The sequence below is a fragment of the Micromys minutus genome, assembly GCF_963924665.1.
Source record: "Micromys minutus genome assembly, chromosome: 13".
In the NCBI taxonomy this organism is placed as follows: Eukaryota; Metazoa; Chordata; class Mammalia; order Rodentia; family Muridae; genus Micromys; species Micromys minutus.
In genome coordinates, this window is record NC_137982.1 from 55,942,878 (window position 1) to 55,968,453 (window position 25,576).

The 25,576-nt window shown below is 53.2% G+C and overlaps 1 protein-coding gene across 5 annotated transcripts; it reads left to right on the forward strand.

Moving 5' to 3' along the window:
* The first annotated feature begins 98 nt into the window (after nt 1–98).
* TNKS1BP1 (tankyrase 1 binding protein 1) lies at nt 99–24,537 on the forward strand. Of its 5 annotated transcripts, XM_080927738.1 has the most exons (13): nt 257–320; nt 1,021–1,057; nt 2,861–2,973; nt 3,982–4,609; nt 6,590–6,659; nt 10,267–11,631; nt 13,931–16,041; nt 21,584–21,947; nt 22,181–22,331; nt 22,418–22,554; nt 23,235–23,392; nt 23,611–23,682; nt 24,093–24,537. In XM_080927738.1, the coding sequence occupies exons 3-12, from the start codon at nt 2,880–2,882 to the stop codon at nt 23,669–23,671; spliced, it is 5,139 nt and encodes a 1,712-aa protein (XP_080783864.1). In that variant the 5' UTR covers nt 257–320; nt 1,021–1,057; nt 2,861–2,879; the 3' UTR covers nt 23,672–23,682; nt 24,093–24,537. The 5 variants fall into 5 exon arrangements, with proteins under 5 accessions (XP_080783865.1, XP_080783862.1, XP_080783864.1 ...); XM_080927739.1 differs by lacking the exons at nt 257–320; nt 1,021–1,057 and adding an exon at nt 99–143 and having other exon boundaries at nt 2,865–2,973; XM_080927736.1 differs by lacking the exons at nt 257–320; nt 1,021–1,057 and adding an exon at nt 115–143.
* The last annotated feature ends 1,039 nt before the right edge of the window (nt 24,538–25,576 follow it).

Below are 25,576 nucleotides of genomic sequence, written 5' to 3' on the forward strand. Positions count from 1 at the left end.
GGGGGCGTGTCTCTGGGCGGGGCGAGGGGTGGGGCCCCGGGGCTTGCACTGGCTCGGTCCCGCGGTGACGGTGGCGGCGGCGGCAGCAGGGGTCACTAGCGTCGGGGTGCCTCGCTGAGTGGAGCCAGTCCCGGGAGGAGCGCGTGAGTGCGCGGCAGCCGGAGGGGGCGGGGTCTGGGGATGGGGGCGGGGAGGGGCATGGAAAGAAGCCGGCGCCTAGCAGCCAGGACCTCAGATTGGGGCGGCAGCGGTGGGAGGGGGTCACCGGGAAAGTTTGCGAGGGCCTGGGGCGCTGGGGACGCTTGGGAGCTGCGGAGCTGGTGCGTGTGTGCGGGGGTGGAAGGCGTCCGTGCAGTGAGCCAGAAGAAAGCGGGGAGAGGCGAGGGTGGGGCGGGGCCGGGGGCGGGCGGAGCTGCTCGAGGGACCCTCTCCTTGGCCTCACTGGCCTCCTTCCCTGGCTCCCACGGCACGCCCCCATCCATCCTAGGCCGCCCCCACCGAGTCCCTGTCGCCAGTCCTCGGTCTGTTCCTTCGCGGGCTGCTTGGCATCTCGCGCAGTCTTCGACTGCTGCCGCCCCCTCCTACTCCACCCTCGTCTGCTCCTCCTCTTCGGCTAGCCGCTCGGTGTCCGTAAGGTCCCCACAGAGGCCCTACAAATAGCCCCTTGCCCTGGGCTGTTCCGTCTTCCTGTTGGCCCCCCTCTTCCAACACTTAACCCTCTGGACCGCACTAGCTGAACGTCCAGCCAGAGACCTTATGGAACCACCCTGCTTGCCCTCAGGCCCTTCCGAGTGCCTGTTCAGGGCTGGGGCTACTTATCTCCTTTCCATTCTTTGGGGGCAACCTCTACTCCCAGGGCTGCCTGGCTTCCCTAGACCACAAAGGGTGGGGAGTTCTTGAGGTACTGCGATTTTGCAGCTTATGACCATGGCCTTGGTTACCTGGGGCTCCTGGCTGGGGCCTGTCTACCATAGCCACCTTCCCCTGTTGGGGACTCAGAGGCTGTTTTCATCTCTGCAGCTCCTTATAACCTCAGAGGTGTCCATCAAGCCCCCAGGTGAGAGGGTTTTTCTGTTCTGGGCTAGTTTTTCCTCCATTTCTAACCACCCACACCATATCCCTTGTAATCATGTTCAAGGACAAGGAAGCAAGCTTGTATATATTTTTAATTTTATTTTTTTTCTGTCATCTCTCCGCCCTCATGTGTTATTCACCCACATACAAGGGAAACAGCCCGTGGTACTTGGCTGATCAGCCAGCCGACTGACAGTGGCAGAGTCTGTATCTTTAAATAAGCTGGGACAGGGTCAAGGGGATGGGGACAGCTTTTGGACACCACAGGTCGCTTTTAGGACGGAGAACTGTGTTCTCAGACCAGCTGCAGTGGGAAGAGAACTTTGAAGTTGAGTGAGGGTTGGGAGGGTTGGGTTGCCCTCCAGGGCTGTGCATTCCATGTGTTCGGCAGCTTCTCCCTTGCTCGAGAACCAGAAGAGCAGTGATCTCTGTTCACCACGCTGCAGAGCCCGAGGCGGGGGTCTTGTGAGTGAGAGGGTGCTTCAGCCGTCAGGGGTGAGAACTGAATTTGAGGTGAGGGACATGAAGGAAGAAGAGTGTAGAAATGCAGCCTAGGGTAGGGGAGAGGTAGGTGGAGAAGGTTACCAAGGTTACCAAGGATGTTCGTGAGCTCACTAGAGACCCTGAATGGAGTCACGTTAAGCATGGCCAACTGTTACTTATCACTTCAGTGGTTGGTATTTTGCATGCATTGTTTGGCTTGAAACTCGTTATTTTTTAGATAGTGAAACAGCCTTAGAATCGTCCCACAGATCTAAGGAGATAGAGCCATTTAGCTGTTAAATCTACAATACCAGATACAGAGGCTGCCGGCACAGGCTACTACCATGTGGCTATCATCTGGTTTAATTTCTTCTGACTCCTCAAAACTCCTTCAGATCCACACACATTCCCATCTTACAGGCTTTGAGGTCCCTCCCTGACTGTCCTGGAAGGGGGAACCCTGGGGAGTTTTCCTCTCAGTTACACCCCCCACCCCCAGGCAATGAAGCCCAGTCTGTCCTCCCTGCCCATCCTGGGCCGGCTCCTCCTTCCCCTTGGCTAGGCCCTGGAAATCCAGTGGGAGGCCATTGCTATGGTAACAGGACTAGGCCCTGGCTTTACCTCATCAAATTCCAAGCTGAAGCCAAAACGATTGAGAAATTAAAGGGAAAAAATGTATTCCAGATGTTTACTTTTTATTTCTTATTTCCCTGTGTTTGGATGAGAAAGCTTATGAGTGCGGGAGGTGGGGGGGTGCGGGGGGGGACAGGGATGTGGAAGGAGAATGGGGGGGGGGTAGGGAGCCACTCCCAGCCATAGAGGGAGGGAGGAGAATGGGAAGAGGGGGGCCGGCTGTGGGGTGGAGCTCCAGGTTGGGGAGGAGCGGGTTTTTCCCGTCTCCCATGAGGTGGTTCCAGAGACTTGAGAGTTTCTGGCCTCCTTGCTCTGCTCAGAGTGGACACCTCTAGTGGGGCTCCCTGACCCAAGAGAGTTACCTCAGGAACTGTAAGTAGGGGTCACAGGAGGGAGCTTGGGGGTGGTGTGGGTGGAGGTAGTTCCCTGATGTGCTGGATAGACCGTTGAGGTTCACAGCCAAGAGTTGGTGAGTTGTGTCAAGAGTTGAGGATGTGGCTGTGGGGACCTTCCCGGCCTCCTCCTGGACTTCTCTCTTCCTGTCCCACACTGCCTGGGTTAGAAATAGACTTCCTTGGCTAAGCCTGTTGCCTCTCCCAGCTCTTTTCCTTCTCCTCTCCCTTTCCTGGGTCCTCAGCCACCCAGGCTCTCACCGCTTCCTATTTCTCAGGCAGGGTGTGCCGTATGTGATGAAAGGATCGACTCTCAGGGAAAGCACAGCCATGGCTTCCCCACTGCCCCAGGATATGGAGGAGGAGCTGGCGTCTGTTGGCGCGGAGCCAGGTACCAATGGGTGATGGGTGTAGGGTGGGGCTGTGGTTGGGAGGAGGGCGGGGAGGGTGGAGGCTGCACCTCTATTCTGTCCTGGCAGGTAGTTGAGTGACAGTTGGGGTGAGAGGCAGGGAGTCTGAAATGAGGGCTAAAGAGCCTTAGTGCCCAGTGGGAGTGAGGGGCGAGGTACATCTCCAGCTGTGCGGAAGCAGAGCCGGTCCAGGGAGTCTGAGAAGGAGACACTGAGGCACAGGAGAAATGGAGTGAACACTTCTTTCTCCTTGTCTAGACTTCTTAAATGCTTAGCTGAATGAGTGGGTGATACAAGATTCTATTATAGAAGGTTGTGGCCGTGAGTAATTCCCAAGGTCTTTTATTTGGCATTACAATACCTTATATAGAAGGCAGATTTCTGTCCTTGTTTTTTTTTTTTTTTTTTTTTTTTTTTTTCCTTCTTCCTTCCTGTGGTGGATTTACTTCTGTTTAACATAGGTCAATAGAAAGTTTGCATTCCTGATTACAGACTGGATGGCAGAGGTGGCCTGGGAGTGTGCAGAGGAGGGAGGGGCAGCAGGAGACAAGGGGAGCTCAGCTAGGATAAAAACTTCACTGTGGAAATGTGGTATATAGGGTTGTAGAAAGAAACAGGGATAAATTGGGTACCCAGGCTGACTGCATGGTGGGGCCAGGCAGATGCTTACTGGCTCGATTCATTCACTTGGTAGGAACCTGTGTTAGGAGCCAAATAGGATGCTGGAGGAATAAGATACCCGAGCACCCACATATAACCCTCCTTTTAAGAAGGAACTGGCAAACCGTGTAGGACTTTGGGGAAGGTAGACTGTATAATAGGATGTGAAAAAAAACCAAGGAAGGCTTCATGGAGCAGGTGGTACTGACCTGCACCTGGAAGGGTGGGTTCCAGAGTTGCAGTGTGGATGATTTGGTACGGCAGGAGTCACAGGAGTTTATGTTTCATGGTTCTTCTGACAGTTCCTAACAAAGCCTTCCTTCTGAAAGGTGACCCACGTGCCAAGCCCCCTGTCAAGCCCAAGCCCCGGGGCTTGCCCAGCAAGCCAGCTCTGCCTGCCAAACCCAGCCTTCTGGTTCCTGTTGGGCCTCGTCCTCCTCGGGGTCCCTTGGCTGAGCTGCCTTCTGCCCGGAAGATGAACATGCTGGCCGGACCCCAGCCCTATGGTGTCAGCAAGCGCCCACTCCCATTTACACCAAGGCCGGTAGCTGAGGCAGCTGCTGGGGAAGTTACCCAAGAGTCTGGCAAAGATGATGCTGGGAAAGAAGACTTGCCCCCTTTAACACCCCCGGCTCGGTGCGCTGCCCTGGGAGGTGTGCGGAAGGCCCCTGCCCCCTTCCGTCCCTCCTCGGAGCGGTTTGCAGCCTGTACAGTAGAAGAAATTTTGGCCAAGATGGAGCAGCCTCGGAAAGAGATCCCTGCTAGCCCTGACCGCCTCTGGGGCTCCCGCCTCACTTTTAACCAGGATGGAAGCTCTCGATATGGCTCCAGGACCTGTGGTGCCTCCTGCCCCAGAGAGGAGGATAATAAGTCCCCAGCCAAAGGATGGTCCCAGGAGGGGACAGCAGAGATTGCTGCAGAGGGCCAGGAAGAGCCCAGCAAGACTCCCGAGGAGAGGTAGGGCTTAGAGTTTGTGTAGTTGAAGTCTTGAAGGGCGATGGAGCAAGGCTCCAGTCTGGGTCATCATCTTTACTGTCAGGTTGCTTACATGAATCCAGGCAAACCCAGGCCAAGTCCCAGAGTATCTCTGTAGCAAATGGTGGTGTTACTGCTGTTTCTCTCTCTCTCTCTCTCTCTCTCTCTCTCTCTCTCTCTCTCACCCAGGGCCTTGCTCATGCTAGGCAGGTGCTTTATCGTTGAACTACATCCCCAGCCCTCTAGTACTCTTTTTTTTTTTTTTTTTTTTTTTTTTTTTTTTTAAAGGGAATCCTTTATTTTACTTTGAGTTCAGAGGAGCTATCCGGACATGATATACTGTGACCTTTAGTAGCAAGGTGCAGCAGGGTCAGGAGGCTAAGAGCAGGTTAAACCTCTTCAGGCTGATGACTTCATCATCATCAACTTCTTCTTCTTCCTCCTCCCCCTCCTCTTCTTTTTAAAGATTTATTTCTTTATATATGTGAGTACATTGTAGCTGTCGACAGTCACACCAGAAGAGGGCATCAGATTCCATTACAGATGGTTGTGAGCCACCATGTGGTTGCTGGGAATTGAACTCAGGACCTCTGGAAGAGCAGTCAGTGCTCTTAACCACTGAGCCATCTCTCCAGCCCCCCTCTAGTGCTCTTTAAAGAGCGGACACATGCTATACTGGAGAGTCGTACTGTGGAGACTAGTTTGCAGTCCATTGAATGCATATCTGTGTTCTTTGGAGGAAGGGCCTGTTTAAGTTCATTTTAGAGATTGGAAAATCAAGGCTCCAGACTGACTTCCTAGAGTCTCCCTGTTGAAATCCAGATGCCTATGATTCTAAAACCTGTGATCTTAACTGCTAGGCCTCATGTGGCAGGGCACCATGTGGGGGGGGGGGGTTGGTGGGTTGTGGGGGGAATTGGGGGGAGGGGTATGTTGGAATCTGTAGAGTACAGTCTGCCCATGAGGAGTGTGATGGGCTTCAGCTAATTTCTCAGTGAGATTTCTTCTATTTGGAGACATTTTCCCAGGTGCACTTCTTACCCATAGTCAGCCTGCATGTAAGGGAAGGCTGGCTGGGAGGTGCTCCTCAGGCTAGTGGACACAAGGCCTGGAGGGGCACGAGGGATGTGGCCATCTAAGGTGCATAGCAAGAGAGCACCAGCCTGAAGAATGCAGAGTTAGGCCCGGTGGTTGCCTTCTCTCTCCCACTGTGGGGGCCAGGCCTGTTGTGGTCTGGGCTGAGCCTAGAGCTGAAGGCCCTGCCCTGCCCTGCCCTGCCCTGCCCTACTGTACCCGACCCTCCAGCCCGCTCTTTTCTCACTGAAACATCTGGTGGTGCCCCACTCAGGACCTGGGCTCCTGGGAGGCTGTCCTGCTTCCCAGGCTAAATCCCTCTCTCCACCTAGGAAGGGTTCAGTCTTGGAAAATCACCCCCACCCCCATCCCCTGTCCTTCAGGAAGTGTCAGCAGGGCTGCTGGGACCAGTTGCATTCTGACCAGAGAAGTTAACCCTCAGGGACTAGGAGAGCAAGACATTGTCTTCTTGGGAACCTCTGGATGCACATGGTGCTGTTCTATAGGAGAGGGGGAGTTTAACCCTGTGTGTACAGGAAGGGAGTGGATGTTGTGTCCTGGGCATTTTCCCTGTGAGCACAGCCTAGCTTCTTTATCCCTAGAATTTCCAGGCCAACTTCAGGAATGAGTCCTGAGGTGTTAAATATTTGGGTGTTGTTAAAACTATGTGGGAGGGATCCCTTCCCCCCTTTTGTATTTTGCCTCAGACTTCACCAGTCTGTTTGCTTGGTTTTGTTTTTGTTTCTTGAGACTAAGTTTCTCTGTGTAGAGCCGTGGCTATCACAGGCCTTTCCCTGCCTCCCCAGTACTGGGATTAAAGTCATGGGCAACTATACCCCACAAGCTGGACTTCAGCTTCCTTACCTTCTCTCTGTCTTTTCATCTCAGGACCCTCACTTCCAGCCTGGCAATGAATGGGGACCTGGCCAAACTGACTAGCTCTGAAGCGCCTGCCAATGTGAGTTGTCTTCCTGTTGTGAGTACAGCGGTGTAGTGGGAAGCTGGGAGTCATCTGAGATCACCTCATATTCACTCAGAGTTTGGCTGGGGGAAACTTTCGCCCGTGCACTTGCCCAGGGACCGCTTCCAAGACTCAGATTATTTTTTTTTAATTCCGAGGCCAGCGTGCCCGGGCATTAAGGTAGCCAAGTATGGTTGGTTGTGATGAATAGAAACAGTGCTTATGATATTGCTAGCGTTGGCCAAGCCCCTACTGTGTACTGAGGGAATGTCCTAGGGGTACTAGACAATGTAATCCTTTTGCTAACTCTAGCTAGTAGGCTTTGTCAGCCTCTTCTTAGAATGCCATGACTCAGGCGAAGTAACTCCCTTGGCCTGTGGAGGACCTGACGTATCTGACTGTTGAATTCTCCCTGGCTATGCCTGGGTTCAGAAAGGGAAAAGTCTAGGCTTCCACCTCATTCCCTCGTCTTATGAACACTCTGAGCAAAATATGTCAAAAATGGCCCTTGTTTGGAGAGCCATTGTCAGCTAGAGGCTGTCGCAAGCGCCCTGGAATAGAGACCTAACTCTGTGTATGTGTGTGTGCTACGCATTGGAACACTAGAGAACAAAATACACATGGCGCCTGCTGTCTGGACCTCACCTCCTAAAGGCAGGCAGGCATCCTGTAAACCAGCAGATACACAAGGTGTTGCTGGGAGAACTGGGAAGGTCATGTGCTGGGTGAGGGTAGTGGGAAGGTCAGGTAGCAAGTGGTGTGCCTGAGGACCAGTGTTCTCTGTAGAGGACTCAGCCGTGTGCAGAGGCAAAGAAGCCAAGAGCTCTCGGGTGCACTGAGGGGAAGACTAGGTGGCAGTGAGGACCAAGAGGCAACAGCATTATCTGGGACGGTGGCCTGGAGTCCTCGAGCGAGGAGAAGACGCCATGAAGCAGTTTGAGTAGTTACGGGAGTGGCATTTGATGGCTTGGTTGTGAGGAGACATGTTGCCTTGCTTCCTGGGTTAGGAAGAGGTTGCAGGAGGAAAGTCAGGATAGCAGCAGGGACTCGATGGGTGATGATGGCGTGGACCACAGAGGCATCCGTCGGGAAGCTGTGGGATCTGGACTGAGTCTGTAGGTGATAAAGAAGGGACATTCAGAGTCTCTCCCTAAGAGGAAGAGTGCAGGCAGAATCTAGGCGTACCCCAGGGTATCCAGCCTTAGCAATCGGAAGGGTGGGTTTCCCACTTACTCAGAGGGGACCTTAAAGGCAAAGCATGGCGGGGACATATGGGGAGTCTGCTTTTGAGTCTGCTGAGTTCATGGTGCTCTTTCGACATCCAAAAAATGCCAGTTGGATGATTGGATAGAGGATGGCATTTAGGGGAAGTAAGTGTGTTGGAAGGGAAGTCTTCGGACATTATCAGTGTGGAGATGGTGGCTGAGACTGACTCAGGTCACCCAGGGAGTAGGCGGTATGCTGGAGGGAAGAGGCCCAAAGCACAGCAATGGGGACAGGGAGATCCACTCTAGAGCCCAGCCAGGCAAAGCAAGTGCCACTGCAGGAATGTGCCTGTAGCTGCTGGTACCTAGGTTGGGTTGCCTCCTCTGGTTAGCATCAGTTGGCTTTAGCTTCAGGAAGGTTGTCGGTGACCTTGGCAAGTAGTGAAGGAGAAAGCCTGTTTGGAGTGGGTCTGGGAGAGATGGAGCAAGAGGAGCTGTGTGGTGGAGGTAATCAGTGCTTTCAAGAAAACACATGGCAGCTAGAGAGACTCGAAGCCAGAGTAGGCTCTCTGCTTCTGTCTTTTCCTGTTTTCTGTTAGACAAGAAAGTAGAGCAATTGGTGTGCTGTGGGAGGGAAAAGTCAGTGATGCGGGAGAGAAAAGGGGGTTGGCCTTAGCCTGGAGCAAGGACAGTGAGTGTCTGGTCACAGAAAGGGAACCAAGCCCCTAGGCTCCCCTGCCCCGTGGTGGTAGGAAAAAAGGTGCAGAGACCTGACTTTCTGTTCTCCGAGAACCAGAAGCGAGGCCGTTAGTATGGGAAGGAGGTGTTGGAGGTCTAGGGAGACTTAAAACTGTGTTGTCTGTGGGGTGAACAGGATGGGGCTGGGGTGGAATGTGGTAGGTTGGTGAGCACTCTGGAACCAGTGTGTAGGTCAGTGATGAATTTGAAGGGAGACAAGTATCATTGCTGTGTGTTTTTCTCCAGCCACGTAGCTGCTCAGGTTCTTGAGCTGCCAGGAGGCTGCATTAAAGCAGCTTAAAAGAGTACGCTGAACCAAGAGAGGGCGCTGAGGGTTGTGTGAAAGGCAACTGTCGATGGTGGTAAAAGAGAATTGAGGGCTAGGAAGGGAGATGGAGCTTCGAGGAGGAAGTAGAGTTCCTGACCCTTGCTTCCCAAAGGGATTGAGGAATGAGAGAGCTGGGAACATAAAAAGAATGAACAGGACAAATAGGAAATGGGATGGGCTGGTGGCCGATTGGAAGCTGAGACTTGAGAGTTCTCGGGAAGGACTGGGTCGAAATGGATGACCTCAAAGAGTGCAGAAGAGTCAGCGGATGCTGGAGAGCTGGCTGCCCTGGAACCACTGTGGATTGTGAAGCTGATGCCGGGAGGCTCCATGATCCAGAGACCACTGTTATCAAAGAAGGAGTGGCTTTCAGGAGACTGGCAGGCTGGCGAAATGATACAGCTTAAACACAAGTTTGGGAAGTAGATTATTGCAGAGGAGAATGGGGGCTGGAGTTAGGGGCTGGAGAAGAAGTAGAATTCTTTCCCAGGTCCAGCAGCTGATGACAGAGACTGGAGTCAGTGGCTAGGGGGCCATGACATCCAGTGGTAGGGGCTCAGAAGTTGGGTAAGTGTCAGTATTCATTTAAATTAAGTGAATTCACTTACCGTGTTTGGGGACAAGCTGAGCGGAACAGTGCAGGAGAACCAGGGGCCTGGTGCCACCTCTTTCTCCTTCCTTTCTCGGATGTCATCTCCTCTCCCTGTTCCCAGTAACCATAGCAGATTTTTCTTTTATACCAGTGGTCCATATGCACAAATCTTATTTAATCCTTATCTAACTCTGAGGTAGACGTTGGTATCAGTTTGAGAGGATAGGTGGGAATCTCAGTCCTTCCCCCGCCCCCAGAAATGCGATGTCTAGCTTATAGGAACCTTATAGAGTTACTAGAAGCCACGTGCCTCTCATGACTCCCTTACTCTTTGCTTGAATCCACAGCCTCTGCGCCTCCTTGGGTAGCACTGAGACCTGTGGGTACAGAGCAGAGAATGGAGATCCATTCCTCCACTTGATGATCCTAGGAGATGCTCTGGGCTTGGAATGAACGTGTGGTGTTCCGGGGCAAGCCCTCTCTTTTCCATTCATGTGCATGGTCAGCAGGTTTCCCCTTCTTCTATTTAGAAAGCATGTGTTGTTTGCCTCTTGGAGGCCACCCTTAGGTGAGCCTTGAGTGAAACAGTGAAAATGTTGCCAAGTGAACAGAACATGGCACCTTTTCTGGGGCGAAGAGCTGGTAGAGGAGCCCGGCTTGCGTACATCTCCTGAGCTGTCCCCTGCGTGAGCTTCGACTCAGCTGAGAAGTGAGTTACAACTCTTGATCTTCCTCTTGCAGGTTTCCAAGACCTCGCTCACCTCAAGTCCAGACCCCGTTTCAGAGCATGGCAGCTCTACCAGCCCAGTCCTCCTGGCTAAAGCCTCTGCCTCAGCCTCGGAGTCTCCCCAGCCTTCAAGCCACCAGAGTTCTCCCTGCCATGCTCAACTTCCAGAAACCCAGAGTCCTGCCGCTTCTGAGACTTCAATCTGCCTCCCCGTGACACCAGCCTCGCCCAGTGCAGCCTCGCCCAGTGAGCCTCCCTGCCATTCTCCTAGCTCTGAGCTACCTGCTGAGGCAGCCCCAGAAACTTTCAGACCCGACAGCTCTCCTGTGGAGACAGTCTCAGGGCACCACAGCCCACAGCAGCCCCTAGTCCTCTTGCCTCAGCCCTCGACTGAGGGGACCGAGTCGCCGGACCTTACACGAACGTTCCCATGTGGGGAAGGGGCAGCAGTCAAGAGTCACACAGAACCCCGTCCCAGCAGCCTGGCTCAGCGCCGTTTCTCAGAAGGTGTCCTTCGGCAACCGAGCCAGGACCAAGAGAAGCTGGGAGGCTCCCTGGCTGCTCTGCCCCAAGATCAGGGGAGCCAGTCTGCTCTGGATCGCCCCTTTGGAAGTGGGACGGAGTCTAATTGGAGCTTGTCACGGTCATTTGAGTGGACCTTCCCCACGAGGCCCTCAGGTCTGGGCGTGTGCAGGCTGGATTCCCCACCTCCATCTCCCATTACTGAAGCCAGTGAGGCAGCAGAGGCTGCTGAAGCTGACCCTTGGTCTGTATCTGGCAGGGAAGAAGGAGTGTCCCAGCTGGAAACAAGAACAAGAACCCCATCAGCTCCAGAGACCCCAGAAAAGCCCATTTCTGGGCTTAAGGAAAATGATCCAGGCACATTCCTACCCCAGAGAGATGATGGAGAGAGTCAGCCTCAGTCTCCAGCTCTTCTTCCCTCTACAGTTGAGGGCTCACCTGGGACACCCTTACTGCAGGCAAAGGAGAGCTGTGAGGACCAGGAGCCACCTGAGGGGCAGGAGTCGCCCTTTACTTTGGCCACTAGGGAGGCAGCCCTACCTGTGCTAGAGCCAGTACTGGGAGAGCAGCAGCCACCACCCTCTGAGCAGCCCTGCATCCTCTTTGTTGGTGGACCTGATCCTGGGCAGGCATTGTCTACTGAGGAGGAGGTGGTGACCCTGGGCTGGGCAGAGAGTACCCAGCCCGTGACAGAGGCCCAGGAACCCAGTAGCATGTCCCCTGAGCCTACAGGCCCCGAAAGCAGCTCTCGATGGCTGGATGATCTCTTGGCATCCCCGCCACCCAACGCAGGCAGTGCACGGCGGGCAGCCGGAGCAGAGCTGAAGGATATACAGTCACCAGGCACCTGCTCTGAGGTAAGGTGGGCATCGGGGAGGGTTTGGGTGGGCTTCATTCTTGTAGCATGGACACCACAAAAGGCGAGGCAGCTGTGCACGAACATCTCATTATCTGCAGTCGTCAGCAGAACTGCACAGGGTTGTGCTTAGGGTTCAGAGTTCTAATCCTGACACCAGTATTCACTAGCTGAGTGGTCTTGGGAGTGAACCTTCATTGTAACCTTTGACCTTTCTTAGAAGTGTGTGCACATGGTGCACACGCATACATAGGCCAGATCAACCTCAGGCGTCCTTTTTTTTTTTTTAAGATTTATTATTTATTTTTATGTAGGTTAGTACTCTACCTGCATGTAAGCATGCCAGAAGAGGGCATCAGGTTCCATTATAGACGATTATGGGAATTAACCTTAGGAACTGGGGAAACGCAGCCAGCCCCCTTAACCGGTGAGCCATCTCTCCAGCCCCCATACATCTTATTTTTTTAAGACAGGGTCTCACTGTATCTGCTGGTCACCCATTTACCTAGACTGGCTGGCTAAGGAGCTCCAGGGATCCGCCTGTCTCTGCCTCCCCATCAGGATTAAAGACACATGCCAAACTCTTTTGGGTACCGGGGAGCGAAGTGAGAGTGCTGATGCTTGCGCTGTAAGCACCTTCCTTATGTGGCCGTCTCCCCAGCTAATGAAATGGAGAAAGTGCCTCATGCAAAGGTACAGCATATGCCGAGTAGTCAACCTGGGTAGGGAATTCCTGGCAAGAGATCTTTGTGCGGGTTCAGAGGGCCTGGGTTCATCTGCTGGCATAGGCCTACTACGTGGGCTCAGTTCTCTGCCCAGGTGTGAGTCAGATGCTTTTCTACCCTCTGCCTCAGTTTCTGTGTCTGTCAAAGGGTGATGACTGTTAGGCTGTAACTCAGATACTGAGAGGATTAAATGAGTTAGGGCGTGTAAAAATACTGAGGTTAGTGTTGGGCTCATTATAAATGCTTTGTAAGTGTTGGCTTTAACAACTGGAATTCCCGTTGAGTTTAAGAGCTGGTTTGTAGACCAGCAGCTGAAGCCCAGAGGAAGTGGTGCCTTGTGCCGAGTTACCCAGTGAGTTAGTAGCTGGGCCGAAGCCAGGACCAGCCCTGTTGTCTGCCCAGTGCTTTTTCTCCTACCAGACTGCATTTAAGGGCTAGGATCCAGGTGGCTTCTGAGACATATTTTTCAGTCCTAGACTGGACTGGTTGGGGTTGATCTGGAAGAACACCCTCCCCCAGCCCTCTGGAGTTTGGAGGAGGAGGGAGGAGTAGGAAAGGGTTAACACCACACTGACTCCTGCAGTAGGTGTGTCTGTCCCAGGATGTGGGTGACTCAATTGGCTTCTGGGCGGGGCTGCCCGAACTGCAACTGCTCTGGGAGCAAGACCGGGACAGGCAGGAGCCAGAGTCGTCGGACAGGTCCTGGCTAGGGGGAGCAGCCCTGCCCTGGCTCACCCAGCAGCCCCAGGGTGGTCAGTGGGGAGGTAGGGGGCCATGGCCTGGCCCGGGGACAGGGAAGCCAGCATGTCTGTCCTGGAACGGCTCCTGGCCAACGCGGCACTGCGGGACGAGGCGGGCAGGCTCCGAAGCCCTGAGCCCCAAGCCCGTCCGCCCTCTGGCTCTGGGGTGAGTCAGGGAAAGTTGGGTGGGGGTGCAGGGAGCCTTGTGCCCTTACTTTCCTGAGCTGGCTGAGGGTGGAGTCTTCCTGTGGAAGGCTGTGCAGAGGGGAAGAAGGGCCCGAGTGTTCACTAGTGCTGGAAGAGCTCTAGTAGTGCTGGGTAGTGTCAGTACCTTGGTTTGCAAGGTAAATTGTAAGTCAGTTGCCCCTTCACTGACAGCTCCCTCCTCCCAGTCCGTATCTAGGCCTCTGCTTCAGGCAGGATTTCTGCTGACAGCCAGCCAGGTGTTGCCCAAGGGCTGTAAACATGACCACAGGACTGTCCAACTGCGTGTCCATGTGTGCCAGGCTGTTTAAATGGCTCTTGATTGATCATCTCACAAAGGTCCCATGTAATAGGAATTACCTGTTTAAGAATGAGGATCCTTATTTAGGCCCAGAGTAGGTAAGTGATTTGCTCAAGGTCACACAGCTGAAATCTTGGTAGCATTCTTCTGCCAAAGTAGGTCTCTGAGGCACTAGGTAACCATTGCTCTCAATTTGGAATGACTCCCACCTGGATTAACTCTAAAATTCTTTCCTCCCTCCCTCCCTCCCTCCCTCCCTCCTCTTCATCCCTCTTTGTTTCCCTTTTCTCTTCTATCCTCTCCTTTCCTATTTTTCTTCCCGTTTCCCAGGGACTCCTTGGCTGGGCCCAGAAAGACCTGCAGAGTGAATTTGGGGTTGCAGCCGACTCACACCCTGGCAGTTTTGGTCCTTCCAGCTGGTCTCAGGATGCTTCTCAGAACTACAGCCTTGGAGGCAGGAGCCCCAGTGGAGACCCTAGTCTGGGGACACGAGACTGGAGCAGCAAGTGTGGGCAAGCATCTGGGGAGGGGAGCGCTAGGGAGTGGGCCAGCAGGTGCAGCCTTGGCCAAGAGCTGATCGGAATTGGCAGCAGCCAAGACGAGAGTAAAGCTCCTGTCCACGAGCAGGCAGTGGGAAAACCCGCCCAGCGTGGCACTCAGGGCCTGGAGGCTGACGCCCAGGAATGGGAGTTCTGGAAGAGGGGTACCCAGGACCCATACTCCAGCCATGACAAGGAGCTCCAGGACCAGGAGTTCGGGAAGCGAGAGTCCTCGGGTTCTTTCAGCGCCCGAGATGCAAGCCTTCAAGACTGGGAGTTTGAGAAGAGAGCGACTGTGGGCACCAGCAAGGATACAGATGAAAAGGATCAAGAACTAGGCATGAAGACGCTCTCTCGTGGCTATAGTAGCCAGGATGCTGAAGAGCAGGACCGCGAGTTTGAGAAGCGAGATTCTGTACTGGACATTCATGGCAGCCGGGCCACCGCCCAGCAGGACCAGGAGTTTGGGAAGAGTGCTTGGTTAAAGGGTTACAGTGGTGGCGGTTTAAGAGCACTCAGCTCACAGGAGAGAGGATTCGAAACGCGATCTGTGAGCTCTGGGTTCAGCCCTGAGGAAGCTCAGCAGCAAGATGAGGAGTTTGAGAAGAAGACTCCAGTGGGCGAAGACAGGTTTCAGGAGGCCAGCGGGGATGTGGGTCAGCTGGAGGAAGGAGCAGCTGGGGGCCCGCTGAGCCCCAGTACATCTAACTTGCAAGATGGAGCTGCTGGGCTGAAAGACAACTGGCAAGATAGTGACTCTAGCCAGGAGATCACAAGGCTGCAGGGGAGAATGCAGGCAGAAAGTCAGGACCCTACTACCGTGGACTCGGAAGAGAGAGAGAGAGCGCGGCAAGGCTGGGCTGGGGACTTCAGCCTTGGTGGTACAGCCCCGTCCGAGGCAGCGTTTAGTCCAGGGCGGCAAGACTGGAGCAGGGACTTGTGCGCAGAGGCCTCTGAGAGTAGCTATCAGTTTGGCATCATTGGTAATGACAGAGTAAGTGGTGCTGGCCTGAGCCCTTCCAGGAAGAGTGGAGGTGGCCACTTTGTGCCCCCTGGAGAGGCAAAGGCTGGGGCTGTGGACTGGACTGACCAGCTTGGTCTCAGGAACTTGGAAGTGTCTAGCTGTATGAGTTCTGACGGCTCAAGTGAGGCTAGAGAGAATGTTGTGGGACAGATGGGCTGGTCAGACAGCCTGGGCTTGAACAATGGAGATCTGGCCAGGCGTTTGGGAACTGGAGATTCTGAGGAGCTCAGGGGCATGGGAGTTGGGGAGAAGAACTGGACTTCCAACATGGAGGCGCAGAACAGTGATTTTCCAGGGCGAGGAGAGGTAGGAAGGCACAGCCAGGCCAGAGAGAGTGGTGTGGGGGAGCCTGACTGGTCAGGAGTGGAGGCTGGAGAGTTCCTTAAGTCCAGAGAACGTGGAGTTGGACAGGCAGATTGGACGTCTGATCTCGGATTGAGAAACATGGCCCCAGGGGCAGGCTGCAGCCCTGGAGAGCCCAGGGAGCTTGGGGTGGGTCAGGTAGACTGGGGTGACAATCTAGGCCTGAGGAATTTGGAAGTGCCCTGTGACCTACAGTCAGGAAGCTCTCGGGGCTGTGGAGTTGGTCAAATGGACTGGGCCCAGGACCTCCGGGACCTCAGGCTCTGTGGGGCCCCAAGTGAAGTTAGGGAATGTGGAGTGGGGAGAGTGGGCCCTGACCCAGAGCCAGATCCCAAGAGTAGTGTCAGTTTGTCCCCTGGTTTGGAGACTGAAGACCCCTTGGAAGCCAGGGAGCTGGGGGTTGGTGAAACAAGTGGGCCAGAGACACAGGGTGAAGTCAGCTCGTCACCTTCCTTTGAGAGCCATTCGGAAGACACTGGAATGGATACAGGAGAAGCATCCGGCTTGGGAGCCAGGTAATTGTACGCCATCTCAGGGCTGGGAGGGAAGGGATGATTGCTCTTTAAATAAGGGACTTCTCTGAGGAGGAAAACCCAGATCTGTCTGTTCACCTATCTAGTGTTCGGGAAACAGAGTCCTTTAGGGCTGTGGCTGTTCAGTTCCACATTTTATATTTTATGATGAACTTTGAAACACAAAAGTTAAATGCATTCTATTTTAGAAGATGAATATAAAATTTGAGGTACCAATTTGGGCTTTCTCAATGACTGAGTTATGGCTGTCTGGGGAAGTGGAATCTGCCACATGTATGGTTTCTGGAGAGTTCACACACTCTCTTTCTGTCTCTCTCTGTGTGTGTGGTACTAGTGCACACGTATGTGCAGGCACATATATGCAAGCTTCTGTGCCTGGAATGATACCACCTCTGCTATCTTTTTTGTCATGCTCTATCTTTTTGGGAACACATTCTCTCACTACTCTGAAACTTTCGAGGTTGGCAGGCCACGGAGCCAGGGGGTGACCTGGCTTCCACCTCCCCAGTGCTGGAGTTACGAGCATATACCACTGTGTCCGGTCTTCTTTTCTCTCTAAAGCAAAGCAAAGCAAGAAGACATGGGATCTGGGGACTGCGTTCAAGGGTTCACTCTTGCAAGGCGCCACTTTTCCCAGTGTGGTCTCTCTTCTTCTTGCAGTGTCTAGTGAGCTCTGTAGGCCTCAAGCTATGGTGCAGAATGAGCTCCTGGGATTCTTGCACAGGTGGCGGAACCCTGTGGAAGCCCAGCCTACATTGTAGTGAACGGTGACTCTGGTTGTCTGATCGGGGGTTGGAACTCAGGGATCTAGCCTGTTCTTCTTATAGTACCCAGAAGAGCAGCAGTTAATGGTCTGAAGTTGGTGAGAACCAAGTCCCAGCCCAGTGACCTTGACCCCCAACCCTTTTCTGCGTTTTCTTGTTTTTTGAGGCAGGGGCTCTCTGTGTATTCCTGGCTGACTTCAAACTCCCTAGGTAGGCCATGCTGGCGTCAAGTTCAGAGAGATCAGCTTGCTTCTGCTTGCAGAGCGCTCAGGATGAAAGGCGTGCCACTTGGAGGGTGGCAGGCTGGTGAGAGTCAGTTTGTCTCATGGGTGTTCTAAAACCAACTGAGGTGGCTTCATACCTGTGGAAAGGGTACAGGAAAAGGCATTGTTTCTCGCTCGTTAACATTTTCATTCATTGAGATTTGGTTTCCATTTCTTCAATGTGGAGAACATTTTACCTTTTTCAGCCCCAGAGTGGGAGCTTCCTCCCAGGCTTGTGGGAAGGGAAGGAGAGGGAGGTGTTGGGTGGGGGCTGTTCTAAGTGGAAGGGCAGATGGCAGTGGGAGGTAGCAGGAGGGACCAGGAAGGGGCTGGGGAGGCTCTGGGTGGGGGCTGAGAGACATTTGGCGTGGAGGTGGAAGAGGGAGAGAGCATAGGGTTAGGAAGGGAGTGGCTGAGGTTGCAGTGGTGGGAATAGGAGGTGGGAATGTGCAGATTTAAATGTTGGGAGCAGGGGAGGAGATGTTCCTGTGCCCGGGGTTCCAAGCAGCAACAGTCCTGGCCCAAGGGGAGCACAGGTTCTCTGTCCTCAGTTTTCTTCCGGGGACTCAGCCCCTCTCTGCCTGAGTGTTTTAGCTGTGTATTTTACTGCATGGATTCATAGCTGCCCCGTGCAGCAGGAGAGAGATGTTGATGCTGTCCTCTTGTCAAGTTGAGAGATGCCGTGACTATCTTAAGGCAGCAGAAGCTACACTAAACCCTTCTGACTCCCTTGGCAACCGCTTTCAGGTATAGCCACTCTATTCAAAGCAGTGGGGATCCGCCCTCTGCCCAATGGGCTGGTTCTTGAAGAGGGAGAGCAGTTCTGTGTTTAGGATGGAGGGAGAAGGCTCCTTGTAGGCTTAACCGGATGGCAGGGTGGGATGGTTTTGAAGACAAGGCTTCTGGAGGCTCCCACTAAGCTGCCATGCTGTTTTGGACACAGCTCCCAGGATACAACACCCGAGCTTCGAGTTTAGTGCAGACACAAGCACCTGTATAACAGAAAACATGTTTTGTCCACAGCTGGAAGGAAATCATGGTTTGGGAGGGCCCGTGTGCGTGCCATGTTTTCTGATACACGTCCTTTCTCATACAGTCCCATGTTTGGCGAGAGCTATATGCTCTGTGGCCATGCAAGTGACTTAGTGTCTAATAGCATATCTAGGACTTAGAGTTCAGCAAAGTTTTCCAGACTTACCTGACTAATGTCTGGTGAGCTGGTGACATGGGGAAATAAATACACTGCGGAATGCTTATCTTTCAAGAAAAATTTGGAGATTTCCTTTGTATCAGGAAGTCCTTGAGAATGGGCCAGAGTAGTCTGGCTTGGGGCCCATCTGCTAGTCCAGATTCTTTACCTATCTGTGACCACAGGGGAGTGACTGAGCACTGGTCTCTTCTCAGCGAGTCTCTGGCTCTCACAGTCTTAGGTTAACTGAGAATTCACTCCAGGCGCTCTTGGAGTGTGCATGAAGGTTAACACGTGCAGAATGATTGCTACAAACCCTGCCCCTCCTGTGGTAATTGTTTGAAAACTAGACAAAGAAGGCTAGTCACCAGTATTTGTATCTGTTTTTCAAATGTGGCTGTGAGGTGCCCATAAAGGGACGCCTCTTGGGGACATTTTTCTTGCTGTTCTCACATCGAACAAATACATCTTGGATGGCAGTCATTGGTCAGACTGCTGGCAGCAATAACTGATAAACTAGCGGGGTGTGGGTGTGCGTGGCTTGGGCTGTCCCTCTGGATCTAGGGTCATCTCATCTGGGAGAGACTGGCACTTCTGACTGCCACAGCTGGTGCAGGATCCTTATTTTCTGGTCTCTTGGTCATCTGCCCTTTGGACCCCACGATACAAAACCTTCCCAGCCACTTGGAAATCTTTGTAGGCTCTAAGAAGACTGCCTCATTCCAGGGATGGAGAAACAGAGGCCCAGAGGGAGAGTGGGATTTACACAAGTTCCCACTGTTCATGATTATGAGTTCCTTTCTGTTACCGTGGGTCCCTCCATGTTTCTCCCTTCAGATGCATCATCCTAGCCCGCCACTGATGCTTCCTCATTCCAGACCTTAGAGCCGGAAACAGTGTTGCAGATCTGTCTCCTGCATTTGTATCGGGTGTTGTATTAGGAAGGTTTAGGTGAGGCATCCTCTCAGGCTAGGATCCTCTGTTGATGGTAGCAATGTGTTTCTATCAAGTATCAGCCATGTTGTGGGTACATAACTCCTGCCAGTTCTGGGGCTTTTATGGCTTCTGTTTAACAGAAGATGAAGCTCAGGTTTGGCCTGGGCCTGGGACTTGGGGCCAAGGCTGCTTGATTGTGGGGCCTAGCAGGCTCAGCACCCAGGTTCCTGTCCTTCCTGCCCTGCCAGGAAGCCCTCAGGTTGTGGATGACTGGGACTCCCAGTAAGGGACACTTCTCAGATGCAGGAGGCACAGAGGCCCTTGGGTAGGTGTGTTTCATACCCACTCCGCAGAGTTCTGCCCTCAGTGGGCTCAGTAGATCTTTCTCAGTTGGTTCACTTCCTCTCAGGTGCTCTGTGGTCCAGCCTGGGTGGAGTACAGTCGCCTCCCTGACTCTAAGCTGGCTTCAGGGTGAACTGGCTTTGGCTCCCATCCAGGCTTGCTCTTGAGTCCTTCGTTTTCCTGTACGGTGTGGCCTCTGCCACCTCCCCCCCCCCCCGTGCTGCTTTAATTTCCATCTGTCAGCAGCTTATGGAAGGACAGACTGACACATTTCTCCCTGTCCCTGTCTCATCTTCCTGGTCAAGACTGACTCACTTGCCTGATTCTTTACCTTCCTCAGTGTCAGCAGCTACTCAGCAGCCTGGCTTCCAGGCATTGCCCGATTGCCTTCACTACCCCTGCTTGTGTTTAGGGTGTGGCTCTGGGCTGTGCGTGCAGTGCACACCCACCCTATCCTAGGTGTTCGGTGAGTGGGCATGTTTGAGGGAGTGGCAGCTGGATACTGTGTGGGTGATGCCATCCTGGTGTTTATGCCTCCTCTGAGGGAACACTGGGCAGAGGCACATTGCTGTGCTGAAGTCCAAGGTGACCCTATCTTTTCATCTTTTGTGTGATCGCATCTATGGGGCGGAGATGCTGGGGGTCCGGAGACAGAGAGAGAGAGAGAGAGAGAGAGAGAGAGAGAGAGAGAGAGAGAGAGACCCAGACAGACCATGGAGACAAACATAGGCTTGAGAGCCATCAGAGTCAGAGTAGGTGAGGGCCCATAGCTCTCAGGGCTGATGGGTTGTGTGAGCCTGGGGAGGGAACAGATCAGCCCATTCTTGGCTTAGCCCAGGAAGTGTGACCATCCAGCACGTGCTCTTCAGTGGAGCTTGAACTGCAGTAACGCAGGGCAGCAGAAATAAGTTATTTCTGGGAGTGTCTGAGTGCTGGATGCTATGCCGACAGGCTTGGATTCTTATTTCTCCCTCGATACTGACTCTGCAGGGAAATACTTAGTATTTACAGGCAAAGGGACTCACACAAGGGCTTAGCTACAGGTGCTGTTCCTAATTCAAAAATCCCAAACCCCAAATGTAAAACTTCAAAAAACGTTTCTTCAGATTCACATATTTTAAAGTTTCATGTGTATGGGCGATTTTGCTTGCGTGCATATCTGGGGATCATGTGCGCACTCGTTGTCTGTGGGAGCCAGAAAAGGGTGTCGGGTTCCCTCGAACTAGAATTAGAAACAGTTATGTCATCTCCCCAGCTCCATACAATCTGAAACTTTTTGAGCACAGCGTGACATCTCATGGAAGCGCATACCTGGCCGCAGTGGTGAGTCGCTGTGCACGGACAAGGTAGATAGGAGACACAAAGGATGCTTTGGGTTAGATTTTGTTTTCCAGGTAGCTTCTTCCATGGCTAAGGAGACAGCGCAGCCAGGAAGGCGCTTGCAGACTTGACTTTGGTCCCTGGAAGCCAGTAGAAAGGCTAGAAGTGGTAGTGTGCTAGTTTCACGGCGCTGGGAAGGCAAGGAGGGGGATGTTTCTGGGAGCCCCTGGCCTGCCCACTTAGCTTACCTAATGAATGTCCCAGGCCAGTCAAAGATCCAATCAAAGGAGAAGGGAGCACGGCTGATAAAGTTCTCACTGTCAGGGCTTGGCTATCCAAGATTGATCTTTGGGACTCACATGGTAGAGAAAGAGGAACTGACTCCTAGAAGTTATCCTTGGAGACACACACACACACACACACACACACACACACACACACACACACACGCACGCATGAGAGGAGGTTGTTCTTTGGTCTCAACATACAGGTTCATATGCACCGACACACAAAGAGATGCATGTACAAAGATCTTAAAACTTGGGAAAGTCCAGACTCTGTTCAGTAGACCCAAGCATTTTGATAAAAGCACCCAGCCTGATGCATGTGATTACACCTGGACTGAGACCTTCCAAACAGCCAGGCGAAGAGAGAAATGAGGTCTCATGAGCAGGCGGGTGACTGTGGTTTCTGGCCTGTCCCTTTTGCAGCCCCAGCAGGTGTCTGGCTCGCTCTCCACCTTCTGGCTCCCAGAACCTTCTGGAGGAGATAATGACAGCCAGCAGCTCTAAAGGAGCGGCTCAGAGGGAACCAACAGCCTCTGGCCTCAGGGTTCTGGAGGAAGGAGTCGCTGCAGGTGCTGGCCACGGGGAGCCCCAGGAGTTGAGCAGAGACCCTTTGCCTTCCTCGAGGCCTCAGCCTGATGGAGAAGCCAGCCAGGCAGAAGAGGTGGATGGCACCTGGAGTCTTACAGGGGGAGCTAGGCAAGAGGAGCAGGCGCCAGCCCCGCCCCCCCGGCGGCCTCCCCGAGGACTTCTGCCCAGCTGCCCCAGCGAGGACTTCTCCTTTATAGAGGTCAGTGGAGGGTGACTTTGTGATGGATGGGGGTCAGGGTATGCGGGTGACTGTCAAAGCCCCATTCTCAGAGCTCTCCTGAGCAGTCACAGGAGATAGACATAGGCTATGGGGTGCCTCAGGACAGCAAGCAAGGGCAGCACCCATAGCTCCCGGGGTGATGAGGTGCTCCTCTGGGGTGAAGCAGGGCTATGGGTCAGCAGCAGCCATTCTGTTGCCATTGTTTTGAGCAGGACACTGAGATCCTTGACAGTGCCATGTATCGGAGTCGTGCCAACCTAGGGCGTAAGCGGGGGCACCGGGCCCCAGCCATCCGACCTGGCGGTACCCTGGGCCTATCAGAGACGGCAGACTCGGATACTCGGCTCTTCCAAGATTCAACTGGTATGATCAGTGTATTGATTGAATGGAGTTTATGTTGGTGTCTGGCATGTTCCTTATATCCCAATACGCTTCCCTAACATTTGCAGAGCCAAGGGCCTCCCGGGTACCATCTTCAGACGAGGAGGTAGTGGAGGAGCCTCAGAGCCGCCGGACACGGATGTCCTTGGGCACTAAAGGGCTGAAAGTCAACCTGTTTCCTGGCCTGAGCCCATCAGCCTTGAAGGTACCATCTGATCATTCGGCACATACACCCAGCCATCTGGCCTGCCAGCCCCGTATCCAACGCTTCCAACCAACCATCCAACCATACACCTCACCATCCCTTTCCCAGCTCTTCTCTCACTGAGCTAAAGAGGGTTCCAGAAGGTTCCCTTGTTCCTTGTTCAACTCTATGCAGTGTGCCAACTTTGATGGAAGGAAGAACAGGGTATTCTTTGATCTCAAAGCCTCCAGGGTTCTGGGTGGGGGTTGGGAGACGGACGTAGTCTACACCCATGATTAGCTCAGGTGAAGGGTGAAATGTAGGTGTGAAGGGGAGCACAGGCTGGGCCGGGCTGTTCAGTAGAAGGAGTTATTTCCTGACCATAGCTGGGAATGGGAGGAGGCTGGGGCAGGGTTTCTTGTAAGCAGTTTCTCTTAACCTTGAGGTAGGCACAGGAGTTGGCTCTGGGGTGGAGACAGACAAACAAAGACATAGGTGTGAGAAGTCACCCCTCTTTGTTCAGCCTTGTTCACTGAATTTTGTTCATCCGGTATCTCTTGTGAGTGAGGATCAGCTCTGAGGGAGACAGATCTCTGACTATCCATAAAGGGGCTCAGGCCTGGTTTGGGAGGCTGCACACTCTTGGTTAAGGCCCGGTCTTCTGGATCTTGCTGCCTGTTTATCTCATCTGTGTCTCCTAGGCCAAGCTACGCTCCCGGAACCGCTCAGCCGAGGAAGGGGAGGTGACGGACAGCAAATCTAGCCAGAAGGAGTCTTCTGTTCAGCGCTCTAAGTCCTGCAAGGTCCCAGGGCTCGGGAAGCCCCTTACCTTACCCCCCAAACCAGAAAAATCCTCAGGGTCAGTAACAGTTCTAGGTATTCTTTATTCCCTGGCCTTTATTCTAGAGAAGTGGAAAATGGAATTGAGTTGCTTCATGTTAAATAGGGGCTCCCAGACCTGCCACTGAACCCCAGGCTGTGAACCCCAGGTTGCCTCTCCGAGTGGAGGACAGATGCTCTTACCTTGCTCTGTTTCTTTAAATGTTGCTTTTGTGACCTTTGTACTTTGCCTTCCAGGTCAGAAGGGTCATCACCCAACTGGCTGCAAGCCCTGAAGCTAAAAAAGAAAAAGATATGACCCGGGCCAAGGTAAGGATGTGCTGCTGGGTTTTGGTGAGAGCAGGGCCTGGTGTGAAGAACTTGGGAGGCCCTGCCCTGTGCTCTCCTCTTTCTGTGAGAGGTTGGAGGGAGGCAGGTGAGACCTGGTTAGGTTCCTTAGCTTCCCTAAGTTTATTCCTGAGGCTGATGTTTCTCCTGGAACTGGAGAGGGAGAGGCTTCCGTCCCAGCCTGTATCCTGTGTATCGGACAGTCCTTCGGGTGCTGTGGATGCCCCTGTGTGCTCAGCTAGCCTGTGCAACTTAGAGCTTCTAACTTGAGGTCCTAGCAGGGACCTCCTCAGCCCTGGGCTCACCTGAGGGAATCAGGATGTTCACAGGGCAGAGGAAGCAGGAGCCCCGTCTCTTCTCTCACCTTTGGCCTCTCTTCCACCCAATTACAGGTCCTTCCCGTCTGGCAGTCTCAGGCAGTGCCATTCCTGTGGGGGCCCCAAGTGAGGAGACAGCTGGAGCCCCAGCAGGGCTCAGACTGCAGCCTCCTTTCCCCTGCACTTCTGAGGAGTGTCTGGGAGGCACATTTATGCACTTTGTATCACCGTCCCAACTTCTTACACCCCTTCAGCCCCAGCGGATTCCTGTCCCCAGTGGTGGGAGGTCTTGTCCTTCCCTCTGTGTCTTCCTTTTACCCTTCTTGCTCCATCTTCGGCCTCCCTTGGGTTTTCTTTTGATACCAGTTTATAGCATTTTTATAAAAGCCTTTGATTTTTGTAATGGGTGGGGCACCACCCCAAGCCCCACCCCAGGTCTCCCTCTGCCCCGAGAGGTGCCCCACAGAGACCAATGACCTTTTACCACTTGAAACAATGAATAAAGTTTTTTGGGAATTGGTGTTGTCCAGGATTTGTGGTGTGTGGTGGGGACTCCCCCACTGTGGGGCAGCATTTAGAAAATGCTTCTTCCCCACTGTGTTAGCGTAGCTTTTCCTTCCTCTGACAAACTACTTGAAGAAACATCTTAATGGAGGAAAGATTTACTTTGTCTCATGGCTTCAATCCATCAGGGTTGGGGAGTGTGTGGGGGCAGGATCGAACAAGAGCGGAGACTGTGGTGTCTGAGAGGCAGAGAAACCCTTTGTTTTGGGGCTTTTATTCTACCTGCTTCTCAGGTAGTATTGGGGACATTCGGACCGAATCTTTCCTTTCTGGAAATGCCTCCCCAGACATCTAGAGATGTGCTGTTTCCCTAGGCTCTTCTCGATCTAGAAGACTCAGCCAGCATCCTCCAGCCACCAGGAGCTCACTTAGGCGTCCATTAGACACGTCACGTCTGGGCTCAGTGTCTTTGTAGGAGGGTATTCCGACTTAAACACCACTACCCCATCTCAGTAGTTTGACAGAGAACCTTTCATTTCTTGTGTATGGTACAGCGCTGTGTGGGTTGGTAGGGGGGTGACTTGTATTTTAGTCGTTTGGAGTTCAAGGTCCTTCCTGCCAAGCATTCAGAGGAGGGAACAGGGAGATAAAGTGATATAAAGTCTCATATTACTTCAGGCTGCTATAACAAAATATAGTAGTTTGAGTGGCTTAGAAACAGGAATTCATTTCTGATGGATTTGTCAGCTGGGAAGCCAAGTCCCAGCGCTGTCGGATTCCATGGCTGGTGAGAAGTTAATTCATGATGAGCAGTTTCTTTTCCACTGCATCCACACACAGCGGAAGTGATGAAGCCACTCGGGGGTTTATAATCTCCTGATCTCATGGAAGATGTCTCTACTCTCGGTCACTTCCCAGAATCAGCCCATTATTCCTCATATCCACTTGAGGTTAGGATTGCAAAAGCCCAGTGACATTCCAGACGCGCATTCCAGCCTCCCGAGGTCTTTTCTCAGTATCAGTTAATCAGATATGGATGACAGTTCAAGGTGCTG